Source organism: Lissotriton helveticus, chromosome 4_1, assembly GCF_964261635.1.
Source record: "Lissotriton helveticus chromosome 4_1, aLisHel1.1, whole genome shotgun sequence".
In the NCBI taxonomy this organism is placed as follows: domain Eukaryota; kingdom Metazoa; phylum Chordata; class Amphibia; order Caudata; family Salamandridae; genus Lissotriton; species Lissotriton helveticus.
The window spans coordinates 1,040,907,651-1,040,927,916 of record NC_136063.1 but is presented as its reverse complement, the minus strand read 5'-3'; the positions used below and the strand labels follow the sequence as shown (position 1 = coordinate 1,040,927,916).

Below are 20,266 nucleotides of genomic sequence, written 5' to 3'. Positions count from 1 at the left end.
CTGTGCAACTTCTACTCTGAGCTGAGATTTTCATGAAAGTCTTATAGTCTGAATTCAGCACCTGAGCGTAATAGGACATAATAGGACGGAATGTATGAAGCTCTGTGGTTATACTGAATAAGCAGCTACCTATGTTATGCCATCTATTAATGTAATAACTGCACTTTCACAATTGCTTTATTAACCTTCCTGCTTTCTCAAATTTGCTTGAAAATGCACGATTTTTCTTCTTTTTTTTCAAAATTTTCTTGGGGGGTAATCCCCCCAAACCCCCCTTTTGGGGTTTGGGATCGCTCGCTACGGTGCTGTATGCAAATCACTTTGCGCCACACCACTTTCAAATCTCACCCACCGCCCCTGGACTAGTACCCAGTCTGGTTCAAGAGATATAGACATCCGCACCCAGTCCAAAGAGAAAAGTCAATCGGGGAAAAAGACTAATAATTTGAGTCCCCCTTGTGTTAACTTACCACCCGAGTCTGTTCCCTATACCATCATACTGACGGGTGTTCCAGCTATTGGGGTGGACAAAATGGAAACATATAGGGATTTGAAAAACAAAGTCTCTTTTTGGCTAAACAAGAATAGGACTCTCCCTCCCTCCTTTAGCACAGAGATTTTGAATGTTAGAAGAGTGGGTTGGGTGGGACACGGCCATAAGGACTTAGAGGGAGATTGCATCATAATTAACTTTAGGGACTCTTGGGTGGTGGATTTTGTCCGTAGAGAGCCTAAGTTTGGCAGGGTGGGCGATGTTTAATCTTTATGCCTACAATACTTTTATCCCACGGGTCTCAGTGGTCCCCCCTCACGTACACCCATGTCTAGATGGCAAAATCCTATTGGTAGGTTTCTCCCTGATCGGGCACCTTATATCCCACATTATCCTTACTTGTTTAATCGCTTTGATCCCCTTTCAGGCTTGGAATGGGTGGATTGACTTTTGCCCAAGCACGATCATGAAACTCTGTCTGTTAGCTTCAGAATGACGTGCGTGGGCTCTAGTACTTCAGAGGCAGAGGTGATGGATAGTAGCGATCCAGAAGATGGCAGGCCTGTTGAGGTGGGTTTGGGTGGCCAGGTTGTTGGTCATGGGGTGGACAGGTCCCCCCTGCTATCCACGTATAACAAAGTTAGTCATAGGTCCCCCCCGCAATCCACGCATAACAAAGTTAGAGATAGTCCACCGAAGGCTTATGAACATAACTTATTGCCCACACAGGACTCTCTACTTAAAATAGTCTCATGGAACATCGCAGGTCTAAAGGGGAAATTGGACATAAGTGAATGGGCTGATTTTGTTGATGAGCAGGATATAATGATTTTTCAAGAAAGTTGGGCTACTGACCCTATTTCTCGTGTGGGGTTCTTAAACTGCTACAAACCCGCCATAAGGGGAAATAAAGGGAGAGCGTCTGGTGGTCTAACTATTTGGGTCCGCCAGTCTCTCAACTACAGTACGGTAGAAGTGTTAGTCCATAATCCTGATATTCTTGGGATCAAGCTCAGCAAAGTAAACCACCAGGACATCTTCATTATTAACATCTACGCACGGGGCTTACCAGGTGGGCGGTGTCCAGCAATCATCAATGAACTAGACCAACTCCTTGATGGTATTGGGAGGGATAAGTTTATAATTGTGCCTGGGGATATTAATTGCACTTTTGAACCCCTTCTCTCCAAAAGCGAGGACTTGTATGCCGAAGAAGATGAGATATGGAATGTCCCACAACTCACTTTAAACCCGATAAAAAGGGGAACCGAGGCTGCCCTACATTGGTTGGGTTTGTGCCTCGAATGGGGGCTGGGGGCTGAGAGCAGCAAACGGCCGATCACTTTCTGACAAACATGGTCGCGCAACTTTTGACAATTGTACCAGTACTAGCAGGATTGACTATTTTTAAATTAAAATTGAGTACTGGTCATTCTTAAATGATATGTTAGTTTCAGCACGTCCTGAAAGTGACCACAACCCGTTGATCGTAACACTGAAATTAGAGGATAGTCCATGGCGCTCCATCGCTACAGACTGTGCTACAGCAGAAACTTTTTTAACAAACGATAGACGTAGAGTCCGAAGGAGCAGGGTATTAGAAGACCCTGCCATTCTAGATAGGGTCTCTCATGAAGTTTCTTCTACCCAGACGCGCTATTCAAAGTCAAACTGACTCCCCAGGGTTCTTGGTACACATAAGCAATCATCATGAGCAGCTGTTTAACACCTTGAAAGAACTTTTTACAAGGACAGCTAAACCAGGAACAGTCTTTGAAAAGGGAGGGTCAAAATGGTACAATGTTACTTGCCGACTGGCACATAGCTCATTGATCAAAGCCATAAAAACCCGAGTGGTTGCAGACATTAGAAAGGCCAGAATAGCGTATAAAAATGCCCAAAGGGTGGCTAAGAGTGCCTGGGACGAAAGTCGCTGGCTGGATTTGTATGAAGCATTCAGGTCCTCAAACCAGATTAAGTTCTGGCAGGTCGTTAAATGGGGCGGGAACACTGACTCGCAAACCCCGGCGAATCAGGTTTCCGCAGAGGACTGGGTCGAGCATTACGCATCAAAGTTTAGGAGGTCTGAGGAGTCCCAACCTCACACACTGGCCAGCCCCTACTCAGAGTTACCAACGCCAAGTGCGACTCTAGTATTCACGAATATAGATGTAGAGAATGCTTTGAGATAGGTCCAAGGTGGGAAAGCCCCGGGCATGGACAGCATTCCGGCCGACTTGTTCAAGTTTGATCAGTTGAATTGGGTACCATACATCACGATGCTAGCCAATGCTATTGCTAGGGGGGCACGTATTCCAGATTCATGGAAAGGGGCCGAAATCGTACCCATCTTTAAAAAGGGGGACCGTTCGCCCCCAGGGAACTACCGCCCGATAGCCTAATAGATGCACTACAGAAAGTTATAGCAAGGATGGTGCTGGCTAAAATACTGGTCTGGATGGAAAATGTGAAAATTCTTTCCCCGATGCAAGCTGGTTTTAGATCAAACATCAGCACTATCGACCATGTATTCAGGTTCATTTTGATATATTGGAAGGTGGTGTTCCTGGGTGGAGGAACCATTTATGCTGCATTTGTGGATCTTACATCCGCGTTTGACCTTGTCCCCAGAGATAAGTTATGGGTTGCTTTGAGAAATATGGGATTGCCCAGAGAATTCCTGGACTTAGTAATCAGATTGCACGAGGACAATTTTGCAAGGGTTAGATGGGGTAGACAGGGCCAGGTGACTGCGCGATTCCCTGTCACTCGTGGTGTCCGTCAGGGGTGCGTACTCACACCAACTTTGTTCTTGTTATTCATCAACCAAGTTGTGCAGTTTCTAGCAGACACACCCACAGATGCTCCAGCTTTGGGCGGCACTAAGTTTCCGCTTTTAATATTCGCAGATGATACTCTTATCCTCTTTAAAACTCAAAAGGGTCTCCAATTAGCGATAGACAAGTTTGAGGACTTTTGTAAACTGAACGAGTTACACGTGAACGTGAGCAAAACTAAATTCATGGTCTTAACGAAAAATAGGCCATTGAAGAGCCACGTTAGAATGAATGGAACTGAACTCGAACAGGGGACCTCTCCCCTGGCTAAAAAAGTATTTTAGGTTGAGGACGGGAAAGTAACAACCTGTCCCTAATCTATTCCACTGCAACAGAATTGAGTAGGACTATGTTTTGCCTGATGTAACTTGTACCTTAGATTTTCTGTCAGGTAACAGTGTGTTTTCGATATATATTCGTCATTGAAAAATGCACTGTATGTTTAAGTTTTTTTTTACTGCACTGTATATAATTGCTGAGCACAATTTTTTCTTGGAAAGGATTGAAGGTTTTGCAAACCAAACGTAAAAGAGTAAGACAATATAAATGAATATAACCCAAGGATAATTAAAAAATCTTCTGGGAAGAATTTTGGATCTTTGATTTATGGTGTCAGAGGTAATTTTTTTTTTCCACATGTATTAGGATTCCGGCCTTTGATTTGTCCTAAACTGAATCACTCCCCTGTTTTTTACCCACCCACATAACTCATTCAGGGCACTGCCTTCAAGAGACTTCCAGCCCATCAGGAACATCCAAATCTGCTTGGCAGTATACCAGATGCCCAGGGTGGCAGACGACTGCCGCAATATCTTAATATGGCGGGCGAGAATGCCTTCAGCTCGCCCAAGTACTCAGTCCCACTGCCGTGGCAGGATGGAGGTAAGACCACCAAACACGTACTCAGGACCAAAGTCTTAAATTCTCAAGGCAAAATTATTCTGCTTCTTAATTCTCTCATTCCACTCACAGTTTAGGCACTGAGATTATTTACGTGACTGCAGTGCAGGCCCATTGCACACAGCAGACTCGTTCCTGAGGCATCAGCTCTTGCACCACAGGGGCCATGGCAGTTACCTCACTCAGAACTTGAATGCCAGACCAGATCAGCATGGCAGGCTCACCCTATGGCATATGACAGGCTGGGTACAAACAAGACGCATGGATGTGCAGCTGGAGGCTCTTGAACGGTATTTAGTGTCTGGGTGTCTTTGGCAGTTGTAGCATCCAGGCCAATCAGAGCTTCTGCAGCAGTGGCAACAAGGAGTCTCCGTCAGGAGAGGCAGCATCAGTCTTTTGAGAGCACAGCAGAATGCTGATAACACACACTGTTTGACAAGTTCAAAGTCTTGGCACAGTTGACAGCAAAAACTGTTCGGGGAGGGCGGGAGGACCCTTTCAGACTTGAGTTACTCCTAGTTTTGCTTTATTTTAGTCACTCACTTCCTCTGGTTGTTCCCTACCCCTGGAACATGCTGGGCTTCTCCTCCAGGACAATTTCTCCTCTTGCAGGCAGAGCCAGGCATACACCTAACCTCTCTCAGCTCGAGGCATAAGGAAGTGCTCTCTACAGGTGATATCCCCTTGCCTCTTGGAGTATAGCTCTCATGAATCTCACCAGCAGTGGACAAACAGCAGTCTGAGTACTCTGCAGAGCACTCCCTTCACTGGGCATGAACAACATGAAAGTGAATACACATTTTCTAGGCATGTGATGTGGATCCACTGTTGAAGTTATAAGAACCAGTTTGCATTGGTTTTCTTTCAAATGTTATTTTTAGCTTGTTCCCCAGACAAAGCCTTTAGGCAATGTGATGGCTGTAAGGAGACATGTAGCAATGATGCTGGCTCCAAGCAGGAATATCCAAAACAAGGGCACAATGAAGTCTGAGATCTCTGCTTCTGGCTGCTGTCATCATCTTTGTTAAAGCAGTAATCAGGGACAGACAAATGAAGAGCCCTGGCCTAGAAACTTCCTTACCTTGAATAACAGAAACTGAAGTTCCATCCCTAAACTGCCTAGTGGCAGTGCTCAGGAACAACACACCTGGCAGCCCTCTGCTAACAAGGACTGCATAGCCCTAGCCCTATCATCCCTCATTTCAGTATCAGGATCTTCACTCTCCGTTCACAGGACTCTGGTCCATACACTTCCGCTGCCTGAGAAAGCTGTATGCACCCTCCATCTTGGATCATGCTAAACCAGGAGCCATCTATAATGGGTTCCACTGGTTGAAGTTCTTAGACTCCTAACAGCCACAGAGTCCTACTAAATTATGGGTTACATTCCAAAAGGCAAGAAGGGAAACAGGGTTAGCCAGGCTTCACATTTTGACTCTGATGATGAGACTTTCAAGGGGCAAAGGGGCTCATGTTTGGTTCAGATTAACAAGTGTTTTTATTTAGGGCAGCAGATGATTACATTTTGGCTCTGGGTTACTGGAACATTTCATGTGATGTTTCTATGTTTTCAGTGTGATTAAGTTAGCTGTGACAATTTAATACATGATTGCAAGAAACAGGATTATTATTTGGAGAGGAAGAAAGTGGTAATTATCTACCACAAGGAATAGTCACAGTCCTGGTCAGGGCGAACCGTCAAAGTCACTAAATGAACCTGAGATCAACCCTCAATAGCTATAGCACAGAGAAGACAGACTTAACTTATGGCAATGTGTAAAGCATTTATGCAGTACCAAAACAGTAACAAAGAAGATATGCAAAACGATAAAAATCCCAAAACTTATTAGAAAAATAGAGTAAAATTCAACATAAAGAATTACATCAAAATGACGAAAAACCAATAAGGGGATCCCGAAATATGAATTTTTAAGCTTCAAGTAGGAATAGCACCAAGAAGCATAAAGTGCTATTGTCAGTCAGTGGCACAGTAGACTGGGACCTGGGCGGAGTTTGATGCTGACTGCATTGGAGCACAGGTTGCATACACAAACTAGGTCGGTCCTGGTGTTACGTCCCAATCCATCCCAGTATATTTCTAACGCCCCTAGGACAGAGGTCTTCAAATGTGGGGCGCACCCCCCTGGGGGCGTGGATGTGTTGTCAGGAGGGGTGGCGTGAATAGCTCTGCAATTACTTGTAAATGAAGATAGCTTGGAAGCACAAAAGCCGCCGTTCTAAGCGGTCTTCATTTACATGCTGCAGTTAAACGCCACTACAAAAAGTGAAAGGCTGGTACTACTAAGTGGCACTGGGGAGGCCAGAGAGTGTGAAGTTAGGGTCAAAGACCAAGCTAAAAAAGAAGAAAAAAATTGCATTTCATTGTTTGCTGTTCACCTTGGAATAACTGCATTTAAAAACACGCACACCACTCGAGGACAAATCATCAATTAACTGTCAATTAGGCATAGAGGGCGTGGTGGACTGCTGTGTTTATCAGGCAACAGCATAAATCTGTCAGGGAATGGCCTGGAAAGTCTGCAGAGAAACGAAAACCCAATCCAGTTTAAAATGTGGAAGAGTTTAGCAACAGGGAAAGGTGAGGTGGGTGATAGAAACTGAGAGTTTCCGTCCAGGCTACCAGTGGTGATTGAAAGGTATCAAAGAGAATAATATTTGCCTGTATTGGGCAAAGGAAATGTCTTTTTCCCCCGAAGAGCTGACCATGAATTACGCAATTTAAGACCATTGTTTGATGCCAATTAGCTTTATTCACAACACAGTATTTTTTTTCTTTATGGTGAATAAATAACAAGACCTTGCCTTCCATGTCTGTCACAATGTCAGAAGGTTATTGGGATCATAGGGATGAAGATGGCTTCTTATACATGACCCATGCATCACAGGAGATGTTTGACTGCAATCTGACCAGTGACTAGCAGAAACAGACAGACTGCCAATCACTCATACATACTGCTTAACATTAAAGACGGTTTTATCCAGAGAAAATTCTTTTTTTATAGCCATTGTACACCTTTGAGGATTGTGAACACTTGCTACCAAACTAAAATGAATAAATGCTTTTGAAGCAGTTACTGAAGAGGACTTTGAATCTAGTCTTTAAGAACTACTTGTTGGGAGGCACAACAAACCGGGATTTTTCTTTTTTGTGAAAAAAGAACCTTGCACGAGTAGAACCTCACAGGCCATACTGCTGCATTTTTGTATTTTGGAGCTGGTGACGATAAAGTGCTCTCAATGTTTCCGATTTTGTTTTCAAGTGTGGAGATTGCAGGCAGGAGAGTGGTACATGGATGACATTTGTCACCTAGCATGCTCATTGGAGCATTGACAGACATGATGGTCACTTGTCCTGCACACAATTACTGCATCGCAGAGACCATTCTAAAAGGACTTTGAGGTGGAGATTGCAGGCAGGAGAGTGGTACATGGATGACATTGGTCACCTAGCATGCTCATTGGAGCATTGACAGACATTATGGTCACTTGTCCTGCACACAATTACTGCATCGCAGTGACCATTCTAAAAGGACTTTGAGGTTATGCAGTTAGAGACATCTGGTTTGTCATAGAAACTACATCGTAATATATAAGACTACATTACATTTTGTAAAATGCAATATCTAATTTATTTTCTATTTTTGAAGATGTAATTATATTTGTAATAAAGTTAAACTAACCAAAAGGAAATATACTCTTTAACCTTATGAAACCTCAGTTAGCTAATGTGACCACAGCAGTTGTCTTTGTGTGTGACGACTGAGTCACAGAATTAAATCCTGATTGGTGCAGTGAGGAATAGTGGTTTGTTTATAGTGCTACAAGATCCCAGGCTGTGACAGAAAGGACTGTGAATGTCATTGTTTTAAAACTGTATTACTCTGTAAATAACAGACTGTGGCAAAATACTGTTTAAGATAAAAATAAGTGTTTGAAAAATATAAATTTTAGTGATAAGCATCCAGACTATATCTAATGTAAATATTTGTATATATGCTCATTAAAAGGGCGCACTCCTTTTAATTGACACACATATTTCCTCTCAGAAAGAATATATATTTGTACCATGAAATGAAGTGACTCTAATCATTAAAGTCTACACTGGCTCCATCCATCCCACACATTTGCATTTCTTTCAGGTAGCGGGCACCTTGTTGAGAAGGCATGTTACTTCTTTGGTTCTCAATCTCTTTTGCAGAACAACAGCCCCCCCCCCCTCCACAGACACTCTGTGAGTGGGCACTTGACCTCAGTTATGGCAGTCTTGCTATGAAAAAGAACATGGGGTGCATTTTCCTTGCTAGCATTAGGGCCCAGGGCATTATTGTTCCGCACGGAACAGGGCCAAAGCAGCGGAAGGAGAGGGGGCAAAATGTGCGGTTATTTTTTGCAGAAAGCCTGCTTTGGGCATCTGACCTATAAGTGAGAAGAGTAGAGAGCCTGCTTTGCAGAGCTGTAGGCATCTTTGATGCAGCAGCTGCGTATGAGGCCTAGGGCACACTTCCTGTGCCAGTGCTGCTTTGAGCCTTGGAACAATGACCCAAGGGAAGGGGAAATCAAACAGAGGCCACACCTTGATTTGGGCATTCAAGAGACAAGAGGGTGAGGGGGGATGGGAGGGAGACGGTTAGTGTGAGATGAGATCTCATGTTGTTGAAGGTCAGAGGCAACAGCAAGGCAGCAGCTAATATTAGTGAAGCAAGTACAGTGACATTTTTGTCAAGGGGCCCACTGCATCACAATTTCCTTTGCTAGCATTAGGGAAGATGACGCCATTGACATAAAACAACTGGGGAAGCATGCAGACTGGACCGGTTTTGAGATTGAAGTGATGGTCAGACATGGTAGAAAAGGAATGAAAGAAGAGGAAATAGCGTGTTTCTCAGGGCTTCATCCATCATTAGTGCAGCAGGTGGAGTGCATTGGGGCCCACGGCACTCAAATTATGGGCTGTAGTGTTTGTGGTCAATTCTGTTCTTATTTGATGCTGCACATTTAGTGTGGATGGAAGCACCCCTGAAAGGTCTCATGATCCCTGCCCCCTGTGATCATCCCTCCCACTACCCAAATCCTTGCCAATTAGGTTTGGAGGGGGCCCAACTTCAAAACATTTTGTTTAAGGGGGGGATCAGACCAAAATAGTTTGAAGACCTCTGCCCTAGGATCTCAGTGGTGGTATTTAGAGACTCCTAGGGTGTCGGGCAGAAGCCAAACAGCTGGATCCAATGCCACTGGTCAGTTGCAGGAAAGGACTATTGCAGCTTGTTGTATCCTTGCAGGTCAAACAGGTCAGTCTTATAACCCTTCGAGTCCACTTCTTTGTCCTGGGTAAAAGATGAAGAGCAGGTCCAGTCCTTTGGGTCTCTTCTCATGTCTCAGATAGCAGGTTCAGTCCTCTTTTGATTTTCCACAGGTGAAGCAGTGTTCTAGGAGGGTGCTGTGAATACCACATTTATGCCAGGCATCAGCTTGTTGGTGTATGCGACTCCTACCCCATCCCTAACCAATAGGGTAAAGGTTCCCAACCTACCCACTTTTGCAGCACTCCCTCTGTGCCCTACAGCAAACAACTCTACAGTGTCCCTCTCTGCCTGAATCCAACTTGGTAAACAGTTCATCCCCTGTGCAGAGCCTTTGTGCCCAACCCAGAGAAAAGGCCAGAAAAATGAGACACCCCTCCTCTGTGGTCACTCTGAATCAGTTTTGGGAACAGCTTCTCTCCCGCTAGGAAAGGTACCTTCCTGAAAGTATTATATTATGGAGTGTCATGTCATGTAAAGACCCTGTGTAACCCCGCACACAGTGAACATAATGTGAGCAGAAGTTCCTGCGAGTAAGCAGCACATGTGAGAAGATAAAAGCTGTTGCTAGAGAGAATTCAGGAGTGACTCCACGATTAGGTATGTCACTGGTAGTGGGTTTGTCTTTTTTACTTATTGTTTTACCCCTTCTTTTAGGAAAGAAGGGGTAATGTTCCTAATTCCTTTGAGGAATTAGGAACATTACCCCTGCTTTGCTAGAAAATACCCACTGCTTTTAACCATACTGACTAGGGGTCAGAATTAAGAATCAAGCATACTAGCCCGGTATTTTTAAAAAGACTTCACCATCCCCCCCATGCTTCCCTCCAAATCTTTTTTGTCATTGCATAGTCACTCAAAGTGCTCCCGAGTAATCTGTATGTCACAGGACACCCCGTTTCATAGTGGAACAGGATGGACCCAATGATGTAACCCTGGTGGGTGAGGGTTGTACGAAAAACTTTATTTTTCCTAGGAAAGGATTAGACTCTTCAGAATTGCTGGGTGCGTGTTTTGTGTTATAAATGTTTTGGACGATGCACTCAGCTTAATTCTTTTCACTCCCTCTTTATTTTCTGTTACACTGTCTCGAAGGAAAATCTCAGCAAACTGAATTAGAATGACCACAGACTATGACGATATTCCTTATGAGCACAGCTATCACTCGTGTCAAATCTAAAGGCCCAAAAAATAATTAATTTCTGGTACAGTAGTTATCTAGACCCTCCTACGGCACAAGTAAATATATCTTGCATGCATGCAGTTGCTATTTGACTCTACGTTCTTTTGGCATCAATCGCATACAGCAGACTTCACACAGGTGTACCAAAGCAGAATGTGGCCACTCATAGGGGAGCCATCGGATTTGGCAAGCACACTGCCTACATCTGGCTCTTGGATACCCTTCTTGCTGGTTGTTGTTTGACCATGTAGCCGGCAGCCTTTTTGTTAGCCAGCCAGTGTGCTTTTGCCATGAGCCTGAATGTGTTCTTTGTTGTTGTCAAAACCAGATTATCATTATAATACAATTCCACGGGGAACAGCGTTTACTACACAACTTTTACAACGCAAGTCGTTACAACGACTTGCGCTGGGGGGCGCTCCAGGATAGGGAATAGTTTAATTTACTATCCAACTCCTTCCCTACTATCAACGGGGGACTGGAGTTGGAATAGTAAATTAAACTATTCACTATCCAGCGCCCCCCAACGCAAGTCGTTGTAATACTCCACACACACACACACATACAATCAAATTACCTGATGTACTTGGCCAAGCCTTCCTGAGGTATGAATGAGGACTAAATTGTTCTTTTCAAAGTTACACCACGGGGAGTGCACTAAGACCCAGATTTAGAAGTCTCTAGGTTCGGTCTTGTGCACTAGGATAACTGGTTTCAGGGAAAGAGCAAGCCTGGTTAGATGAGGGTGCGGAGTCACAGGTTGTCAGGCACCTTGAGCATGCACTTGCACTTAAGCATGCACCTTGTTAACTGCATTTTTTGGGAACAGGTATCAAGAAACAAACATATACATAAATCAGTCTCTGTGTCAAGGGCATAGAGTCACTAATACTCCGTTGCTAAATTAACTGTTCGAGTTTGAAAACGCAGCAAGTGTACACATCTTTTCCAGGCTTGTACTCACGGTGTTAAAACTTCATGACAATTTGGATTCCTTTGTTGTCTGCTGGGGCAGTCTTGTGCCCCACAGACAGTGTTGCTGCAGGTTCCTCTTCAGAGCGCCTTGCAGCCCTCACAGCCCGTGTGCTGTGATGTATTTATTTTATTTATATAAAGTTTTATATAGCGCGGAAGTGACCCACGAGGGTATCAGAGCACTTTACAAGATACAGTTATTAAACATTAGATGGTTGATGTGGTATACAACCTATTCTCTATTCAGTACAAAAGAGGTATATAATATATGAATAGCATAGGTGACTAGAAGACAACAAAGAATGATCCACAAGGACATCAGAGCACTTCACAATACACAGTTATTAGACATTAGGAGGTTGAGGTCGAATATATACATTCAGTAATTTCCATATAATCCAAAAGAGGTAGACAGAAATATCAGGAAATCATAGGTAACTATTAGTCAACTACGAATTAAAGCCTTAGAATGTAAATTTGTTCATTAGGAATATTTTTACTTCTTTTTTGAAGGCAGTGAAAGATGAGATTCCACGTATCAATGGAGGCAGGGAGTTCCAAATCTTCGGTGCGATCCCTAAAAAAGCTCTGCTATCCAGTTTACTTTTTATGGAAGTATTGTAGTTTCAGTAGTAGTGAACTTGCACTTCGCAATTGTCTACATCCTCCTGACCGCTCTAACTTTAATGCTAAGTAAGAGGGGGAATTGTTATGCAGGGCTTTGTGGGTCATGCATGCAACCTTTAGGTATATTCTTGCCTCATAGGGCAACCAGTTCATAGCTTTCAAGGTTGGAGAGATGTGGTTGTTTCTTTTAGTCCCGAGACCAGTCTGGCCGCAGCGTTGAGCGAAGCCCTCAGCGGGGCCAACTTGTATTTAGGGAGACCGCATAGAGTGGTGCTTCCGTAATCCAATCTTGGTAACACAAGGGCTTGTACCGCCATTTTTAAGTCGTCTGAGGGAGGAAGGGTTTAAGTTTCCTTAGTATACTCAACTGGTGATTGGCTCCCTTGGTGGCATTCGTGATTTGCGCTTGCATGTTCAGGTGTTTGTCTGTGGTGACTCCCAAGGATTTTGCAGAGTCAATGATGTGGGGAGAATAGTCAAAAGAAGTTAGATGTCTTAACCAAAGGTCCATCTTGGGTGTGTGTTTAGGTGGGGAGATGAGAAGGAATTTTGTTTTTTTGGTGTTAAGCAAAAGGTGGTTGTCGGTGAGCGAACTTTGAGTGTTCAGTAGAATAGCTTTGAGAGAGATGAAGTCTTCTGGTGAAGAGATTTTCATATACAGTTGGGTTTCGTCAGCGTAAAGGTGATATTGGATGTCTGCAGAGTTCAATGCGTTTGCCAAAGGCTCCATGAATAGCTTAAAGAGAATGGGAGAGAGTGCTGAGCCCTGTGGGACCCCTATGGTGACCAGGGAGGGTTGAGAAAGTGAATGCTTCATCTTGATTCTTTGTGTTCTATTGGTAAGGGAGGAGGTGAACCATTGTAACACTGGCCCCGTAAGGCCCATCCTTCGTTCCAGTAGTGATAGTAGGTTGTTGTGCTTGACCGTATCGAAAGCGGAGGATAAGTCAAGAAGTATCAATAGGCAGGATTCGTTGTGGTCTAGCATTTTTAGTATGTCATCCAATATGTGGGTGAGAGCAGATTCTGTGCTATGACCTTGCCGAAAGCCAGATTGGTGTTTTTCTAGGAGGTTGAAATTCTTGATGTGATTACATAGTTGTAGTTGTACACATTTTTCCAGCAGTTTCGCTAACGTAGGGATGTTGGTTATCGTCTGGTAGTTGTTAAGCTCTGAGGGGAGGGAGTCAGATTTCTTTAGTATAGGTGTGACCAGCCCAATTTCAAGACCGTCCGGTATGGAGCCTTGACTCAGAGAGGCATTTACAACCTTCGACCATAGGGGTATGATAGAAGTTTTGATCATTTTGAATAGAGAAGGAGGTAGAGGGTCAGAGAAATGATTGGAGGGGTTAATCTCTAGAAGAGTGTTGTAGATTTCTTGTTTAGGGATGGGCAAGAAGGAGCACCAAGAGGCATTGTTTTTGGGGGTTTCCGTCAGAGTACTAGAACGGGCCAAAATCTGAGCGTAGCATTTAGTGGCCTGAGCAATAGGTTGTGGAATGACCTTCTTGGATTGGATGTCAAGTTCAATGGATTTTGTTTTTTCAAGGAAGAAATTGGCAAGCTGATCGCAGTTAGGAATAGCCGGATTGTTTAGTTCCACAGCTTTAGGCGTATTGCGCGCTTGTTGTTTGACTATTTCAAAAAGTTTCTTGGGGCGGTTTATGGCTAGTTCAACGGAGTTTTTAAAAAGTCTGCCTTAGCCTTAAGGATCTTCCCGTTATATGTATTCCTCAGCACTCTAAGGTGATATAGGTAATCAGTGGAGGGTGCTGATTTCCATAACCTCTCAGCTGATTTTAGCTTTCGACCGTCAGAGTTCAGATTCTCGTTGAACCATGGGTTGGAGATCTTGGAGGAAACATTTTTTTCTTGGAGGGGTGCTGTAGAGTCAAGAATTTCAAGTATAGTGGAATTGTAAAAGATCGTGAGGTCATGGACGTCAATCAAGTCTGTCTTGGGGGTTGGGGGGAGATGCATTGGTTTACTAGGTCGGTGGGGTAATATTTTAAATATTCCTTTTCCACTGTTTTGTTTTTGGGGGTTGGCCCCTTTTTGTAGCCACCTCAGTATTGATGAAAAAGAGAATACTGTAATGGTCCGTCCAATCTCATGGAGTGATGGATTATAGTGATACAGTGTTCGTTTTCGCTATGATGAGGTCTAGTGTCTCTCCCTTGTTGTGGGTTGGACGGTCACAGAATTGAGAGAGATCCTGATCTGAAAGAAAAGATTTGAGACAGCTTACAACTTGATGGTTTGAGTTATTCCATAAGAGATTGAAGTCGCCCAGGAAGATCTGTGGTATTTGTGAGTTCTCGTTGGATGTAATGACTTCCATTAGCTCATCGATGAACGACAGATTGTCACCAGAGGGGTTGTAAATTATGTGAAGTTTGCTGGCGATGCGCTTCTCTTCGGAGATGTTGATACAGAGGTATTCACAAGAGGACAGAGAGAGGGGATCTACTTGATTGACTGCTTTCCTTATGAAAAATGCAGGGTAGTCCACCGCAAGGGTTCACGTTTCTGTCCAGACCAATTATATTGTGACTAGGGCGTACCTGTAGGTCTAGGATGGGAGAGGAGGAGCCATTTAGCCATGGTTCTGTGAGGACGATAAAGTCTAGATCATTCTCGAGGATGAGGTCGTAGATGTCAGGAGCATGTTTGCAGGCAGATCTGCAATTGATGAGTGCACACTTCATTTTGCTAGATGAATCGGATAGAGTAGTCTGCACTAGGTTGATATTAGTGAGGTTTTCTCTATTAATGGATCTGAAGTTGTAAGTGGGTTCTCTGAAGGGGTTGGTTTGTATGGATTGGATAGCGCTACATCGGGGCATACTGTTGACATTCGGACTGGCATAGGATAGGAGGGGGTCATCTAGGTCAATGTCAGATAGATCAGCAGTTGCCCTCCTGGGACAGGATGGGTCATTGGGGGAGGGAATCTTACTCTGCCTAGTGTCATCACTGTGTGAGTTCTTGGGGATGTATCTTCTAGCTTGGTGACTAATACGGTTTACTATTGCACTAGTGGCTCTGTGTGTGCTCAGGATTTCCTTGGTGATGCTTGAAATGTTTTGCAACTCGATCTTGAGATGGGATAGGCCAGTGGCTAGCTCATTGAAACATGCAGTCCAATCAGTATTGGGATAACTAGTTGTGTGTGGTCTATTATAGGAGGAGGTCCGCAAGAAAGAATTGGTTGCATGATCTCGCTATCAGGTCTCCTGGGGATATCCTTAATAGGGATCGATGGGGTTAGTTGATCATGGAGGATTGTTTGAAGGTCCGAATCATTGAATCATTGCACATCAAGTATTGTGCCTTGAGATGTGGCAGCATGATGGGGACTGACGCATGCGCTCGGGGTATGGATGTAGAGTGGAGAGTTTGCATGCGCGGAGTGAGTATCAAGGGAGTTGGGAGCCGATGGGGTATCCTAGTAGGCGGTAGGACATGGGGTGCTTTGCATGCCAATTCAGTTGAAGGTGGGGGGAAGGGGTATATCGTGGGTGGAATTGCTGTATGTGGATTCTCCCTTGGACATCATGGACATCAATGGTGTGTCTGCAATGGGGTGGCCGGTAGCTAAGAGTATCCCTGACCCTCCCATGCCAGGGGACCCCGGTGTGTATCCATTTTATTCCATGGCTTCGGTGAGCTGCTATGCAAACACTAACTCTACATTAACACAATGAACACTAACTCTACATTACACAATGAACATTTTTTTTAAACATTTTTTTTATTTCTAGGTTTTTAAAAACCAGTTAGATATTCCTCCTTGGAATTACACTTGCTATCTTCAATAATCCTCATCAATCACTAAATTCCTGTGTGAATGAGGGAACTGACCGCGGAGGTAGTGACAGTGTTGTATGGGCCCTAGCTGACTTTAGGTGAGTTAGCCCAAGATGGCCGCTCCGTTAGCTTTAGAAGATTGGTCCTATGAGTAAGTCCTATAACCTTTTCCATTAGTGGGACACAAATGTAAATAGTAGTGAACAAAATAACCATAAATATTACCTTTTATTCACAATGCATGTACGAGTAAGAATTGAATAAAAAGTGTGATGACTTAGCAAACTTTTCAAATGTACAATAGCCACTCATGCATTTTAATAGAAGCAATACCTAGGAGATGGATGGAAACACCTAAATATTCAATAAAATAACTGTGATGACAGTGAGACTTGAATGCACCACAAGGCCATTTCAACAAGGGTTTGGCAATGTCTGAAGTTAAAGGCTGAAGTGCACTTACTCAAGCATGCCAATGGTCTGATGAGGCCTACTCTCTGTACTGAATCAACAGATTAGCTTCACCATACTTAAAACAGGATTCCAACACTGATATATAAACAGAGGCATGTCTTTATCATCAACTAGTACTCATTCTATTACAGTATTGAACGCAAAAAATCCAAAATTACTCCTCACCTTGTAGTCTGACTATTTAATTTTACAAAAAAACAGAAGTACAAAAATGATGTACACACAAATGTAAAAACAAAAGGCTATTTGAACATTCAAATTATCACATTTTCAATGTTCTTTAGCCCTTACAAAATGGACATTTGAAATACCATCACACATCATGATGAGTTTGCAATGTTTACCTTTATCAAAATCTGATCAAGTTCTGGTTTCAGACAACAAACCAAACTCTAAAAGTACAGGTGAAGGGCACTTTAATTGCATTTCGAAAGCTGTGACAAGATGTTCCCTTCAGTTTGAATAGCATCCTCGTTCTGCAATATTGACACCAGTAGAGCGTGCACTTCTCCATCAATCATAGCTTTGAGGGAAAAGCTTTACTTTGTCCCACTTAAAACTTTAAAGTGAGCAAAACCAATGTCTTTTCAAAAACAAAAGGCATCCACCTCAATCAAATTAAGTCACAAGGGTGTTGATGATGATGCTGCTTAGGATGATGAGTGATCTTCACCTCTAATAGCTTTGTATTTTGCCATGTCCTCAGGAAACACTTTACTCAACTCTTGAATCAATAAGCTTTTGAATTTCTAGAAAAAAAACAAAAGAAATTTGTGATTAGGTTTCCAAAATTGTATCTTCTGGCCCTCTACTCTAGAAGAATAACAAAAGCAATATGAAATTACGTTTTAAAAATGATATCTTCTTGGACATTGTAGTGGGGTGGGAGGTGGTCCTTTCAAGTAAAACCAACCCCCTGGGAACCTATGATGGCATGGGAGGCACTGGTTGAAGTAGCCAGCATGATTGCAAAAGCGAACGCTGCTTGCAAATGGCAATTCCGCACTCTGCCCTTGCTGTCTCAATGGCACCACGGAGTGGACTGGTGTGCACAGCAAGAAAAAACAGTACATGTAGTCTGGGGTTACCCCAAAAAGCATGCTAGATTCTGGAGCAAATAATAGGATCATGTTGGTCTTGGTTCGTTATTGTAAATTATTGGGGGCTGTACCCTCATGAGTATGCTTATTGAGCTTTAAACTGTTGACTATGTGATGTGCTATGATTCTATTTCCTATGCTGATTCTTTTAATGCTGTAGTGATATTTTTTCTGTCGTACTGGCTAAACCTTTATGCTAACACCAATTAAATCGCAGTACCTAACATGCATTTGACGGCCAAGGCTTTTTAGAGAAAACACTTGATGCTTAGTTCAGAGAATATCTTTTGTTTACTGAACTCAGCCAATTAATTTAATCAAGCTTTTGTCCAGGGGGCCAACTCCAAGTAACTGTACTGATAAATGAAGTGTGCGGGTCCAAGCTGTGCCAGTAGGTCTGAAATTAGTAAAGAAGTTTGGAGGATGGCGGGAACACCATAAGAGGAGAAAGGTACCAGGGTTGGGAAGACAAGAGGTCGCAACAAGGTTTGCTCATTTTTTCTACATTTGGAGCTCCTCCAACCCAGAGGAGGGCGACAGTAGGCACAAAGTAAGCAGCACTGCGTCAGAGGAGGCCTTAGCCCTGGACCAAGGGATTATCTAATTAATCAGCTCATCTCCAAAGACTATGAGGAGTTGGGTGTAAGGATCCAAATGTTGTTTCTGCAGGAGTCTCAAAATTCTAGGAGGTTCCCCTGTTGTGTATAGCAGGGAAGGGGATCTTACATCAGAAAAAGGTTTAAAGTCCCTGTCATAGACGTGGCAGACTCGGATCGCTGGAAACAAACTATTCTTAGGGGGGGGTTGTCTCAGTAGGATGGTGGAAGTATTACACTTCCTTAATTAGTTTAATAGCAAAACAAGAGCAGGTAACTAAACCAACACGAATAAAGCAACTAAAATCAAACAACTTAGTAGATACATGGAAAAGTGCAATGGTACAATTTATTGTCTTCCTCCCTCTGGGGTTACAATCTAAAACATAATAAAATACTTTAAAAAACCAACAGTGGTAATACAGTAAATATAGATACAGTCAAAGTAAAAACAGTTGACGCGGCGTTTCGGTGCTATTTCGATCTTGACACCTTCTTCAGGACATTTAAAAAACATTTGACTCCGTATCTACAAATTAAATAACAATATTTTAGTATATGTTTTTATACTCAGTTAATACTTTGTTACATCCATCTTGCTCTTTTGTTTATAATATTTTTTAATTGTCTACCCATTATCAAACATCCTAGACCCCTTGAGTTAGATTATTAATGAAATGATGCGATATTTATTAACGCTCATTTTGAAAGGATTTTTGAAATGATTTTCATGAACCAATCATTGTGCAAAGAGTCGACGAGGCATCCTTTCATCAAACCCCAGTTCTAGACTACATTAAATCCAATTCGTTCACCACATCATTTTTTAGAGTTCACCCTCACATATCTCTATGTTCTCACTGAATGTGCCTGTAATGTGCGTATTAGAGCGTTTCAATTGCTTTCCGAACTTCTGTGCACCTCTTTGATCATTATAGTTTTTCTGAGCTATATACACAAACACAAAGAAACATTCTTATTTCAGTCTTTTAATTATTATCGTCTAACTAATTGTGCTTCTCATAGCTTGTCTCAATATTTACCTTTGTAGATAAAGCAACGGATCTTCTAAGTGCACGGAGGAGCCACCGTATCATAAAGGGGGTAACTTCTTTGAATATTTTGACCTATGAGTATAAAGATCACATATATACCCTATGATTATTGATTCATACTGGTTCTAGAGAGGTTACTGTTTTCTTTACAAAGAATTTTTCATATACGAGTAGTACTCACCCAGTGATTCTCGGGTGAGTATCTCGATGTGATACTTTGCTGATAATAGAATATTCGCTAATCATCCGAATTTCAGGGTTTGGAAAGTTCGATATCTATGAGTACAAATAAGGAGGGGAACTCGGATCAACCACTATACTAGTACAGAAATTTTTCTCAAAGTATACTAAAATTCTGCTCTTTTGGAACGCTATATACAGTCATGTTTGTGAGAACATGATAGATTATAATACTGTCAGCTACCAGAGTATTTAGCTTAAAAGGCGCGTTCACGTTTAGATGTCTATTTGGCGGGATCAAGTGCCGAAAGACCGTAGTTTACCCCGATGTAAGGGGAGAGGGAATTATTAATATTTTCCTCCTTCCTCGGCAGACATAGTTTTGACACAATTTTGTTTATCCATAGTCTATTCTAGGTAGTCCAAATCAAGGTGGTATGCCTAGACTGGGTAGATAACAATTTGGACACAGCCCCTCATTTAGACTGAATACCTCCCGACTCTCTAGGGGACACAATACCCTCCCCGACTATTAGCGCCTTAGCCTAAAACCCTCGCTTACCGTTTGATTAAGGTTCGGCCTCCCTGCTCCTCCGTGCTGTCGGCTTCCGTGGTATATAGAAGTGTATGTTCATTTCGTTGGATCGGCGTTTATATGCTGCCGCTTCCAATGGTGACCCGGACGTTAACGGTCACAGAGACAATAGTTTGT

General features: G+C 42.9%; 1 protein-coding gene across 3 annotated transcripts in view; it reads right to left on the bottom strand.

Moving 5' to 3' along the window:
- Nucleotides 1-16,358: 16,358 nt before the first annotated feature.
- Nucleotides 16,359-20,266, bottom strand: part of MED10 (mediator complex subunit 10) — a 55,856-nt gene continuing 51,948 nt past the window's right edge. The window contains exons 4-6 of one of the 3 annotated variants that reach the window (XR_013610563.1): nt 19,556-19,650; nt 19,363-19,446; nt 16,359-17,372 (exon numbers count right to left, since the gene is read on the bottom strand). Coding sequence is in view for 1 of the 3 variants with exons in the window: in XM_078687637.1 (XP_078543763.1) it covers nt 17,274-17,372 (99 nt within the window). In the remaining 2 variants the exon portion in view is untranslated. Of the gene's footprint in view, nt 17,373-18,654; nt 18,849-19,362; nt 19,447-19,555; nt 19,651-20,266 lie in introns of those variants that run through there. The other 2 variants (XR_013610564.1, XM_078687637.1) reach the window with 2 other exon arrangements.